Genomic DNA, 13561 nt, shown 5'->3' on the forward strand with positions numbered 1-13561 from the left:
TCTGTTTCTCTATCCCCAACATAAAATAATATTTTCAGTATATTTCCTCAACATAACATATCCAGCTCATAAACGTCATAATTTAACGTAAACCCCAAAAGAGTGTCTATATAAGTAAGTGTCTGAGAAATTTTTTTTCATCTGGCTCTTTTTGAAGAAGAGATCGAGCAACTAAGAATAAGAATATGTTTTAACAGCTCAAACTCATGCAATAACGCTTTATTCATGTGAAACTGGTCCAGTGGATCTGGGAGCAGGTATCAGTCTGAAAATACGATAGCTTGATTGGAATGGTGAATGGTCGTAAACATGAAAGTTTAAAATGCCATATATTTTCAGTCCCACCACCCCACCACCTCCACCCCAAGAAAGAAAGAAAAATCATGCTTTCATATCGTATATTTTTGGGTATCGTTTATTAACAAATGTGCAAGGCATTATATGTCAGGACTCAAACACTTCGGAACGATTCTGCAGATCTGGAACAAAACACTTTTCATGCATTATTTATTCATATTTAAGTTTTAATCAAATAAGTGAGAAAAATTGGTTACTCAACGTGGTAAGCTATTGGTTACACTTATTCTCTCCTTAATTGTTTGAAACTCGCCGTGATATTGCTGGAATATTGCTAAAAGCGGCGTCAAACTAAACTCACACACATCTTGTTTGAAATGTTAACAAGCCATCATGAAATCAGCAAAATTTCCAATAAGCTGGGATCCGTCTCCAATATTGCAGCTAGCGTCCACAAAAGTAACCAGGAACCAGCTTATTTTTCGCAACGGCACAAGAAAATGCGAAACTATGGCCACCCTAACCGGAAGAATGACACAGCTCAGTATCACAACGCCATCTATAATGTTTACAAACACATGATGGAAATAACATAACACCCACTGGATAAGGGGCTGTCTGATGTTATCCCAAATGAATATGTTCAAGAAGAAAGGTACGACTAAATACGGCCATATTTAAACCTTTTGTCCAGTTAACTCAAGCAATCATATGAGTTTTGTTTTTCTGACAAGGTCTGAACAATGAACGGGAAGTTGAAACACTTTCTGAATCTGTTCAAGCAAGATCGATCAGCTGACAAGCTGACTCTACAAATGACGCACACAGAGGTCAGACTATGTCACTTGTTGTTTTTCTCGGTGCTTAATATTTTCGGGTGAAAGCAGAAGATGTTGATAATCTTTTTATAAGCTACGCAAAGAGTGAACGACCATAAAACAGCTGATAAAATAAACTGAGCGTTGCGATTAGAGCTAGGTAATAAAACGTTAACTTCCGTCTCACCTTAGATAACACAAGTGCATCATGAGAACACTGACAATAAGGTCTCCCCAATTATGCCACCTGTTCACTTCCTCATGTGTATTAGGAAGAAGCGACATCCATGATAATACAAAAGATAGCCATGTCAACAGTACATGCTTGTATACGTTTCCCGTCGCCGAAATACCTTAGTTGTGCGTGCGACGTTAAATAAAGCAAATAACTACAACTATTATACGTTGTATAACAATATTTTGCAGTACTGTGTTCAAGAAGTACAACCATAGGCTCTAGTTTAAACTGGTCAGATTGCATGGATAGTCAATAACATGGTCAAAGCATACATTTCCATGATATAAGCAGGTATGGCCTATGTGATCATTGTTATGGTGTTATCATTTATCAAAAGCTGATCAAACAGAAATAATACAAGCCCCATGTCATCAGTGTGGTTGTCAAGCGTGTTAGATGCTTTTGGAACATGATTATTGAGGCTGCATGCTGTAAGTTATCCTGATGTCAATGTTTACAGAAAAAAAACCCTAAAACATTGACACAATTCTTTTGATACACCTGATATTTTGCTGAATGCTTTAAAAAACCACTCACAGTGGTCCATGGATAGACAATGTACATACGCCATCTTACACTCTCTGCAGGATGCTCTCAGAAACCACTCACAGTGGTCCATGGATAGACAATGTACATACGCCATCTTACACTCTCTGCAGGATGCTCTCAGAAACCACTCACAGTGGTCCATGGATAGACAATGTACATACGCCATCTTACACTCTCTGCAGGATGCTCTCAGAAACCACTCACAGTGGTCCATGGATAGACAATGTACATACGCACTCTCTCTGCAGGATGCCATCTTACACTCTCTCTCAGTGCAGGATGCTCTCAGAAACTTACACTCACAGTGGTCCATGGATACAGTGGACATAGACGATGTATGCTCTCAGAAACCACTCACAGTGGTCCATCTTACACTCATCTCTTACACTCTCTGCAGGATGCTCTCAGAAACCACTCACAGTGGTCCATGGATAGACAATGTACATACGCCATCTTACACTCTCTGCAGGATGCTCTCAGAAACCACTCACAGTGGTCCATGGATAGACAATGTACATAACGCATCTTACACTCTCTGCAGGATGCTCTCAGAAACCACTCACAGTGGTCTATGGATAGACGATGTACATACGCCATCTTACACTCTCTGCAGGATGCTCTCAGAAACCACTCACAGTGGTCCATGGATAGACAATGTACATGCATGCATCTTACACTCTCTGCAGGATGCTCTCAGAAACCACTCACAGTGGTCCATGGATAGACTGTACATAACGCCAGGATGCTCTCAGAAACCACTCACAGTGGTCTATGGATAGACATATGTACCACTCACAGTGGTCCATGTACATACGCCATCTTACACTCTCTGCAGGATGCTCTCAGAAACCACTCACAGTGGTCCATGGATAGACAATGTACACAACAATGCCATCTTACACTCTCTGCAGGATGCTCTCAGAAACCACTCACAGTGGTCCATGGATAGACAATGTACATACGCCATCTTACACTCTCTGCAGGATGCTCTCAGAAACCACTCACAGTGGTCCATGGATAGACAATGTACATACGCCATCTTACACTCTCTGCAGGATGCTCTCAGAAACCACTCACAGTGGTCCATGGATAACTTCTCATACAGTGGTCCATGGATAGACAATGTACATACGCCATCTTACACTCTCTGCAGGATGCTCTCAGAAACCACTCACAGTGGTCCATGGATAGACAATGTACATACGCCATCTTACACTCTCTGCAGGATGCTCTCAGAAACCACTCACAGTGGTCTATGGATAGACAATGTACACACAATGCATACATCTTACACTCTCTGCAGGATGCTCTCCACTCACAGTGGTCCATGGATGGACCACTCTTACAGTGGTCACAGTGGTCTATGGATAGACAATGTACATATGCATCTTACACTCTCTGCAGGATGCTACAGTGGTCCATGGATAGACAATGTACATGCCATCTTACACTCTCTGCAGGATGCTCTCAGAAACCACTCACAGTGGTCCATGGATAGACAATGTACATATATGCCATCTTACACTCTCTGCAGGATGCTCTCAGAAACCACTCACAGTGGTCCATGGATAGACAATGTACATACCCATCTTACACTCTCTGCAGGATGCTCTCAGAAACCACTCACAGTGGTCCATGGATAGACAATGTACATACGCCATCTTACACTCTCTGCAGGATGCTCTCAGAAACCACTCACAGTGGTCTATGGATAGACAATGTACATACGCCATCTTACACTCTCTGCAGGATGCTCTCAGAAACCACTCACAGTGGTCCATGGATAGACAATGTACATATCTTACACTGGATGCTCTCATCACAGTGGTCTATGGATAGACACATCTCCATCTTACACTCTCTGCAGGATGCTCTCAGAAACCACTCACAGTGGTCTATGGATAGACAATGTACATACGCCATCTTACACTCTCTGCAGGATGCTCTCAGAAACCACTCACAGTGGTCCATGGATAGACAATGTACATACGCCATCTTACACTCTCTGCAGGATGCTCTCAGAAACCACTCACAGTGGTCCATGGATAGACAATGTACATACGCCATCTTACACTCTCTGCAGGATGCTCTCAGAAACCACTCACAGTGGTCCATGGATAGACAATGTACATACGCCATCTTACACTCTCTGCAGGATGCTCTCAGAAACCACTCACAGTGGTCCATGGATAGACAATGTACATACGCCATCTTACACTCTCTGCAGGATGCTCTCAGAAACCACTCACAGTGGTCCATGGATAGACAATGTACATACGCCATCTTACACTCTCTGCAGGATGCTCTCAGAAACCACTCACAGTGGTCTATGGATAGACATGGATAGATGCTCTCAAAAACAATGTACATGTACATCGCCATCTTACACTCTCTGCAGGATGCTCTCAGAAACCACTCACAGTGGTCCATGGATAGACAATGTACATATGCCATCTTACACTCTCTGCAGGATGCTCTCAGAAACCACTCACAGTGGTCCATGGATAGACAATGTACATACGCCATCTACACTCTCTGCAGGATGCTCTCAGAAACCACTCACAGTGCCATGGATGCTCTCAAACTCTCTGCAGGATGCTCAGAAACCACACAGTGGTCCATGGATAGACAATGTACATACGCATCTTACGCTTCTCTGCATCTTACACTCTCTGCAATTTTCATACATCATCTTACACTCTCTGCAGGGCCTTCTCCGGAGGAAGTCATCCAAGAGACCAAACTCAAGCGCAACATTAGCAAGGAGTTTTCTAAAGTTCTGAAAGTTCTTCAGCAGAGACACACCAACGATGAAACTGAAGTTCCCATCTACAGGTTTGTTTACAATCTCAGTCAATCCACATTTGTAAACATTTATAACAAAGCTAAACTTTATGTAGTTGAGGTATTACAGACTTTTGTGAACTACTTAAACCAATTTGCATATGAACATGCTGAAAAAATAATATACATTCTGTCCTGAAAACCCCCAACTATATGGGACCATATATTGATGTGTATGGAAATGGCTACCTTATCATGCTTATTGTTGAATTCAGCATGCATGAATATTCTAGTCATATGTGTCATGTCAGTGGTGTGACAGTCACAGGCCTCTGGTACGTAGTTGGACATCTTATTAATTTGGTCCACATGACCAAAACTTTGTAAACATTTATGCCACTCATAAAATGGGGCATAAAAAATTGCCATAACTCATATCCATTCCCTATGATGCAGTGATGACGAGGCCAACTCCCTCTGCAGCATCCTGGAGGCGGTGTTCCTGCATGGCCTCAAGGACTCTGTGGCCAGCAAGGTCAGTGTGATACTAATAGTTGTACTTGTAGCATCCTCCCTAAGCAAGGGAGATAACTGACTGTAAAAGCCCAGTTACAACCCTTGTCAAACTGGGTTGGAATTTCATTGCTCAATCTGATGCTGCCAGTGGCTATTTTGAACTCTGTCTCTGATCATCCTTCGATAGTCTCCAGGGTATACGTTACAATCACTCTCCACTATACCCTGGATGCATCCACGGCTTGGCCCAATGATTTTATTACCTCCCTTTCAGGGATAAACCTGGCTCAGAAAAAGATATGAGACAAAATCTCACATGGGTCCAAAAACGTGAGATTTTTTCAAATCTTATGATATTTAACTGTTCATGATCATTCACAACAAAATGAATAAACGACAAATAGGACGTTGTCATATGTATTTAATCAACTTCAAGTCGATGCCGGATGGTTTCGTTAGCAGACGCTTTTTGGGAGGCATTATGTTGCAGAACACAACATCCGAACGCGAACTCTGTACAGCGTCGTACAGTGCATACACAACACAGAACTGCGGGGTTCAGAGTTTACCATACTCCTTGCGGCACAGCTCGTTTTGTACGACACTGTGTAACGATGTTCGAAGTTCCATACCGGAAGTTATGTTTCGAAGATTAAAGATAGGTAGAAAGCAACGGGAATATCTTTGACAGAACAAAATAACGACAAAGCCTTTCTCAGTAAAATAGATTTAAACACTTTATTATTTCTAATCGTACAGGTGAGCAGGATGCGGTTTTAAATCGCTGCAGATAAATTTCAGTGCAATTTTATAGCAATTGATGCGAGAAAATCGCGATATCGCGGCCCAAGTCAATCCCTGCCCTTTGCTGGCTCCGCATTCTCACAGTAAACAATCAACTAAGCAGCTGTTACATCCGAGCTTGCCAGTGTCAACCAAGATAGCAGTCGCAGTCGCTGAAGGTTTGTTCGCAGTGCCTCTCAGATTTTTAAGAAATAATTCAGACAAATTGACAGATCTGAAAAAATATATATAAAGAACTCCTTCTACCTCTTTCAGAGTACTTCTGCATCAGTTGTGTTGCCAAGTTTAAACGGTTAGATAATTTAAGAAGCGAAAGTGAGTTGTGATTGGTTCACTCAACTTCACAGCGTAGATACCTGATTGGATAAAAAGCCAGCCAAGGCAGGTAATAAAATCATCGGTCCAAGCTGTGGATGCATCTAGGGTATAGTGGAGAGTGATCGTAACGTATTCCCTGGAGATTATCGAGGATGTGTCTCTGATATGTTTCTTCATAACCAATCAGATTTCACCTCTCACAGTCACACCGATAGCAAATAGGTTGCCTCCAGTCAAAATTACCTGATGAATAATCAAGATCTCTACTGCAATAAAACAGGGTTTTTCCTTGCATAGTGCATTAGATCATTAGAGCAAAAGATTTTGAAAGTATCTGTCAATGTCTATTTGATGTGTCATATGCTCTCCAAACCCTTCATTTCAGTCACTGTGTTGTTTGGGAACTGAATATTGCTGTTACATGATTTATATGTGTCAGTGCAGAGGTTCGTTACTCCAAAATGTAACTGCTGCCAAGTTTGGCACTTATTGAAACTGGACAGTCAGTAAGCTCCCTTGCCGAGGGAAGGATGTGGTTGTAACTTGTAGACTGTTAGTGCCCAAATGGAACAATTCATCAAGGCTTAGTTTATACAGTGAATTGTTTACTTGAGGGAATGGTGTATCCAAGACTGGATATATTAAAAATACAGAGATGCCAACCCTTACACTTTGGGCGCAATAATTACGATTTTGACCATTAAATTACGCCATTACACTTAATCTGCGAAAATTACGCTTTTCTACTCGTTTTGCGAAAATCAATAAAGTGGATAAAATTTCACAGGGAATTTTTTTCGTAACTCACTAGTGCAGGGGTTCAGAAATGGCCTTACACCGATAGAAGCGCTTACTCTTAGCATTGCGCTCATTCCAATTAACTTGTAAGGAATTAAAGTATTTTGTCTCACCTGACCAACAATTTTTGATGTATGGAACTGCATAATGATTGGTCACTTGTATTTCTGTCTTGAATCTTTCCTATTCATGTGAATAAACCTTTTCAAAAGTAATTTTTATAAAGTTATCACCTTTCACTAAGTAAGTGTTTTAAGTATTTCACTTTTTAGGTCCAAATTACACTTTTTGACCTCCAGTATTACACTCAGGCCCCAAATAGGGTTGGCATCTCTGAAAATATATTTAGAAAATGGTTTAGAAAAACTGACTCAACATGCTGAAGATGCATTTTGTACACACAGGATGAGGAAAATATCCATCATGGATATATATTTGTTTTATTTCCTTCAAATTCATATTTGAACCAGAGACTGGTTTCAGACTATGTGAAACCAATGACTCACAGAGATAGGTGGTGGCAGCATTTGGATTGTCAAGTGTTTCAACAGCTGCTGAACATTATGCTGACATCACGTCCTTATCATCAGTGTGAATCATATCTGATTTAACCATTTTAATCATGACATCAGACAAACAAGTCACTGACATAGTTTTTATTCAAGTTACATGTATTTGCATAAACTAGTATTTCACTTAGCATGCTTATATTTATACATATTCATGATAATCATAAAGATGACCAAACATAGGAAAATGTCCTACTTTCCTGACCACTGTTGATGTTTATCAACTTGAAAACGGTGATGTCACTTCATAGTTCTGCTGAACACAAAGAGCCCAGTCTGTAGATTATGCTGGTCACTGATGGACTACAAGCTACAACTTAGTACAAGAAAGACATGTTCTAGAATGTGATTATTGTGAATAACAACTGATCTGTAATATTGCTGAATACAGTTAAAATGAACATTTCCTCTTTCTGTGATGAGCTAATTGAATGTTTTCTTTATACTGATGTGGTAATTGTGTATTGGTCATTCCGTCCACTTGCAGCTGGTCAGTTACATGAACTTCACCACACCAGCAGCAGACAGCGCTGTCACCATTGTGAGTATATGACCAGCACCCATTCACAATATCTTGTGACTGATATAGTCGCCGTGAGTTTGGTTAGGATAAGGCTGAGCAGAGACATGGAAATTAAGACTTAGTTTTACTTGAAAATACCACTTTCCAAAATAATATTTTTACTCTCCAAAACTTGTAAATGATCATCTTAGCTGTTTTTCATTGTTGATTTTGACTTGCAAGCGGTTTCTGTTGTAAAATCTCCAGGGAGTTGAGAATTTGATGAGAAATGTATAGGTCAGTATTGTTACCATGGTTACAGTTAAGAATTGCTGTCACAACTAAACTGACTGACTCAGTGACTGAATGTGGTTTTACGCCGCTGTTAGCAATATTCCAGCAATATCACGGCAGGGGACACCAGAAATGGGCTTCACTCACAACTAAACCCTAAGTGGGGTTGGAGTAGATCATACTGTGATGACAGGTTTTTGGCCTTAACAAAAGAAACAACTACTGTAGGTGTTTTTCGAAATCTGTCAGCTGCAGAATGAACTGTGAGTGGTAGACACACAGAGTTCCTCGCGGGAAATCCGTTATCTATACACTTACAGATACACTGAGCTTATGGAACACTTTCAAATACCCAGAACTCTGTAACATTCTTGAATGTGAATGATCAGGTATTTATTTTATTCTGTGGCCAATATATACTGAGGGTAAAAAATAAGGGATCACATGAAAGCAAGTGTTCCTATATTTTGTCCCCTGGTTTCTTCACAAGCCTTGCATCGCACAGCTTATGAAGGAACCTGGAAAAAATAAAGGAATACTGTGTTTTCATGCGATCCCTTATGTTTTTTCCCTCAGTATATATATTTTATGTTTGTTTTGACAGACAAATGCTTCATCAGACAACTGTTGAATATACAACCCTCATTTACCAGTTCATCTGATCATGTACATGTGACAAGCCTCCTCACATCAATATGTTGTGGCCTACCGAGCAGTACGCTGTGTTGTAGTGCAGTGAAGGTTTTGTATATTTTCAGAATTTCTGGAACTTTGTTGCTAAGTTCACACACAAAGATGTCATCTCCCAGCTGAAGAAACTCCCACAGATCTCGACAGACATCGGACTCTGCAGGGTAATGCTGTCGTTATAATCATCATGCAGATATGGCAACTCATAGTTATAGTGAATAACTGACAATAACACTTGCAGGTATTGTTCAACTGACCAGAAACGACTTTGAAGATATTTTCTGATTGTAGGAAGATTAAACCTGATCTGTTACTGTTAGGAACTGGAGAATTCTATTTTCACCATAACAGATGTCATAATAAAACTTACCAAACAAAATACTAAACTCAGATTCCAACAAAGAAACAGCCCTTTAAATGTGATGTTGATTCTCTTCAAACAACTAACATGTGAACAGAATAAATAATAGCAGGACAAAGTTTACAAGTAAATACTTGATCAAGTCCAATTGTTTGTTTTTAAGAAAACATGTTGTTTGTTTTTTGTTATTTAAAGTCAGATTCAGCAATATTCCACCTGTATGACAGTATTCTGTAAATAATTTAGTCTGGACCAGACAATCCAGTGATTGAAACAGTTAGGACATGATTACATACATCAACCAAGTCATCGAGTCTGACCACCCCACCCTACCCTGTTAGTTGTCTCCTACGAAGATCTATTCTAACCTGGATCTTCACAGGTGCTGAATAGTATGTAGTATTTGATCTTCACAGGTGCTGAATAGTATGTAGTATTTGATCTTCACAGGTGCTGAATAGTATGTAGTATTTGATCTTCACAGGTGCTGAATAGTATGTAGTATTTGATCTTCACAGGTGCTGAATAGTAATATTAGTATGTACTATTTGTGGTAAGAATCTACTGGGATCTGCACTATTTGGCTCAATCAAATTTTACTTAAAATGGAGTTTAATTTTTCAGTATTGGCTGTTAAGGTTTTCAATACATGCAACTATTGTGCAAATACTAATCTGTTCACTGAGCTTTAAAGTTTGCATTTCACAGGGGCGATGGGTTAAAGTGGTTAAAGCGTTCGCTCGTCACGCTGACAACCCGGGTTCGATTCCCCACATGGGTACAATGTGTGAAGCCCATTTCGGGTGTCCCCCGCTGTGATGTTGCTGGAATATTGCTATAAGCGGCGTAAAACCACATTCACTCACTCACTGTATTTTGTGTATGTCAGGCGTGGGTGAGACTGGCTCTTAATGATGGGCTGATGGAGAGCTACGTTGACTCCGTGGTTGCTGATGCTAAGACCTTGCAGTAAGTACCACACTCAACCAGCATCTGTTGAAGTGAAGAAAATTAACATGATTAAGATGTTTTCTGTACTGATGTGCTGTATCTATGGTTACATGAACTAATAATTTTTTATGTGTTTTTCATTGTATGTTATTTGCAATATACAGTGTCAGAAAAGAAGCATTGAATTTATCAATTTTCAAAAACATTTTACTTATATCTTGCCAGATTCTTATATTCTAATGTACAAGTTGGAAACTTTCCAGTCAATGGTCTGAAGTTTGGAGCAATCGTAAACCATGATGGTTAAAACTAGTTCTTACAGAAAATTTGCGAATAGGATTACCAGCATGCTGTTAGTAGTGAGTACAAGGAGAGAATCCCATTGGAGGATATACAAGAAGAGTTGTCAGTTGAGGTCAGTAAAAGGAGACACCCCTGGTGGATGATGTCAGTTGTATGATTTGTTGTCTTCAGGTATTATTACCACGCTACAGCCTATCTGAGGGACCATGAACATCCAGGCATTTTAAAAAGTTACCTCTCTGGTAAGCCTCTGGCTCTTTTTGCTTCAACTTGTCAAAAAGGAGGAATAATTTGACGTTACCTGATTATTGCTATCACTTTCACATCCATGTAATTGTTTAGTGGGCTTGTACATGACATTTTGTGATGTCTGTTGTCTTTTATTCATGTCAGGTCTGATGACCTTGACCTTCCAACTGTCCTACAACTCGAGTGTCCTGAATGATTGGATGTCCACACCGCTGGTTTTGGCTGGATTTGTGGACTCACAGACCCCAACCCCGATCTTCACTGTCAAGCCAGGAGCAGGTAACTGCAGATCATCCTGTTGCGATTTTCATTTGAGAACCATACAAAACATTAGCAAAACATGTTGGAACAAATAATTGTTGCTGTGTCTTTGAAGTTTGACCTGGCAAAAGTGGTAAAGTGATCTGAAGTGGCTGACCTTTCAGCACTTGTACCTTTCAACATCATTCCATCAGCCACAGGTTTGTCTGTAGAAACCAATGATTATGGGTTCGAATCCTGATTTACCCTGATATTTTTCAGTTTGTCAACGCCATACCCATGCTTGTGAGTTTCACATAAGCTGTAAACATTTAAGACCTTCTTTCATCTTACATTAAACTGCAACACTGTTCAAAAGGCTGTGTAGCCAAAGTCACTCACTCTATTCATGTTGGCTGGGCCTGATGGCCTAATCTGAAGAAGTCCCACATTTGACTGTGGCGTAGTTGTGTCTTGTTGACATATCTGAACCTTGTGATCCTGGTTCAATTCCAAGAAATACCCTCGTATTGTTCCTTCGTTTGTTATTCAAATACTTGTACCCATCTGTTGCTACAAATTGATAAACATCTCAGACTAGCATCCCTTTGGGATTTCCTTTAGAATATCAAACAATTTTTGTTATGAAACAACTGAAGGAGTGGTCCTATTCATGTCTCTATTAACTGTTTTCTCTTGTAATTTTCAGGAAAGAGACCAAAGTCAGAGGACAAATCCTCTTTACAGCTACCACCAAGGACATCACGCTCAAGGTCGTATGATCGAGATCGCCTTGACAACTCACAGATTGTTGCCAGCCCACTTGATGGTCTGCGCACCCCTCCCAACACTCCACATGACATACAGGGTTTTACTCGGGCTGATGTGGAAGCAATCAAGAAAATGACCATGGCATCTTCTCCTTATGCTGCATCAGAGTGTTCTACATCCAGTCACATCTCCTGCCCAGATCCTAGCAATGGCAATGCCCCGAGTTTAGATCCATCTCTCATCGAGGATCAGATTTTGCAAGAAATCATGTCACAAAATGCAGCTGAGCTGAGAAATGTAAGAGACGAGAAGGAATTTAGAAAATCGGCAGAAAGAAAAAAAGGAAGAACATGAAAGATCTCCAAGGATTGAAAGAAAAACAAATAAAAATGGTTTTGAAAAATCTCCAAAATTCAAACGAAGACCAGGTGAAGATTGTGCAAAGGATGTTGAAAAAAATAGTGGCTCAGTTGCTCAGACTGAAGAACTTGTGTCATCAAAAACCGAAAATGTTGATCTTAATTCCAAAAGCTGTGATACTCTTGTTGGAGAAAGTGAGGAACCGTGTGATATGAATCAAGATGATCAAACAGTTGAATCTGCGGCTGAGCCAACAATTTCCCAACCAGATGTGCTTGATATTTATGCTCCAGCAAAACCCTCAACAGAAAAACTACCTCCATTGAGAGGGAGTTCAGAGTTACCTCCCCTCAACAACTTCTCTCCACCAGCCAGTCCAAGCAGGCGTAAGAGCAGCCCAGCAGAACCAGTGCTTTCCCCCGCGGTGGCCAGCAACATTGAAACAGCTCCTGTCACGGAAAGACGGAGGTCATCATTATCGGCTATTCAGGAACTCATCTCTAAAACTGCGGGACGCTCCACATCCTCGAGCTCTGGTGTTAATGTGTATGATTCAGCAACTGGTGCCAATGTGCCCACAGAACTAGCAGGAAGCCCAAAGACATGTGGAAACAGGCTTGGTGCCATGACAGGGTGGTCTTCAGAGTTTGAACACAGTGGGGAATATTTGTCAGAAAGGAACTTGGCACGATTTGAAGCTTCCACAGAAGAAATCTCACAGCGACAAAAAAGTAAGATACTTTTGTTTAAAGTTCTACATTTTAATGATTTAAAAAAAAATTTAATCTTGTTATAAATTTTACTTTTTAATCCTGTCCCATCTCCCATTATGCATTTCTTCTATTGATCCTGGTGTGGAAATTTCCGAGTAAATGTGTGTGTGGGAATAGCAAGATGTGCATAACTTTATTGTAGTTATTATGGGAGTCCGGATGGGGATCGGCCCAACAAAACTAAAATCTGTTACATTTGACCACTTTCTAAATGGCATTGTGTTATCGTATAAATTATTGTCCGTGATCTGCCATGCAATCATGATTAATAACGTTCTTCAGTCTGTCAGTTTACATGGTTTTGGTATAAAAGATGCAGACAGTTACACACTTTTACCTGTAGTTCATCAGGAATAGGGGCGGTGGGGTAGCCCAG

The 13561-nt window shown here is 40.4% G+C and overlaps 1 protein-coding gene across 1 annotated transcript in view; it reads left to right on the plus strand.

Moving 5' to 3' along the window:
* The first annotated feature begins 851 nt into the window (after positions 1 to 851).
* LOC124287145 overlaps positions 852 to 13561 on the plus strand; it is a 39192-nt gene continuing 26482 nt past the window's right edge. The window contains 10 exon segments of the mRNA XM_046723629.1: positions 852 to 952; positions 4611 to 4737; positions 5143 to 5221; positions 8179 to 8232; positions 9246 to 9341; positions 10428 to 10507; positions 10964 to 11034; positions 11186 to 11320; positions 11991 to 12407; positions 12409 to 13143. Of these exon segments, the coding sequence (XP_046579585.1) occupies positions 931 to 952; positions 4611 to 4737; positions 5143 to 5221; positions 8179 to 8232; positions 9246 to 9341; positions 10428 to 10507; positions 10964 to 11034; positions 11186 to 11320; positions 11991 to 12407; positions 12409 to 13143 (1816 nt within the window). The 5' untranslated portion in view covers positions 852 to 930.

The sequence above is a fragment of the Haliotis rubra genome, unplaced genomic scaffold (assembly GCF_003918875.1).
Source record: "Haliotis rubra isolate DU_JTF1 unplaced genomic scaffold, ASM391887v1 Scf4, whole genome shotgun sequence".
NCBI lineage: Eukaryota > Metazoa > Mollusca > Gastropoda > Lepetellida > Haliotidae > Haliotis > Haliotis rubra.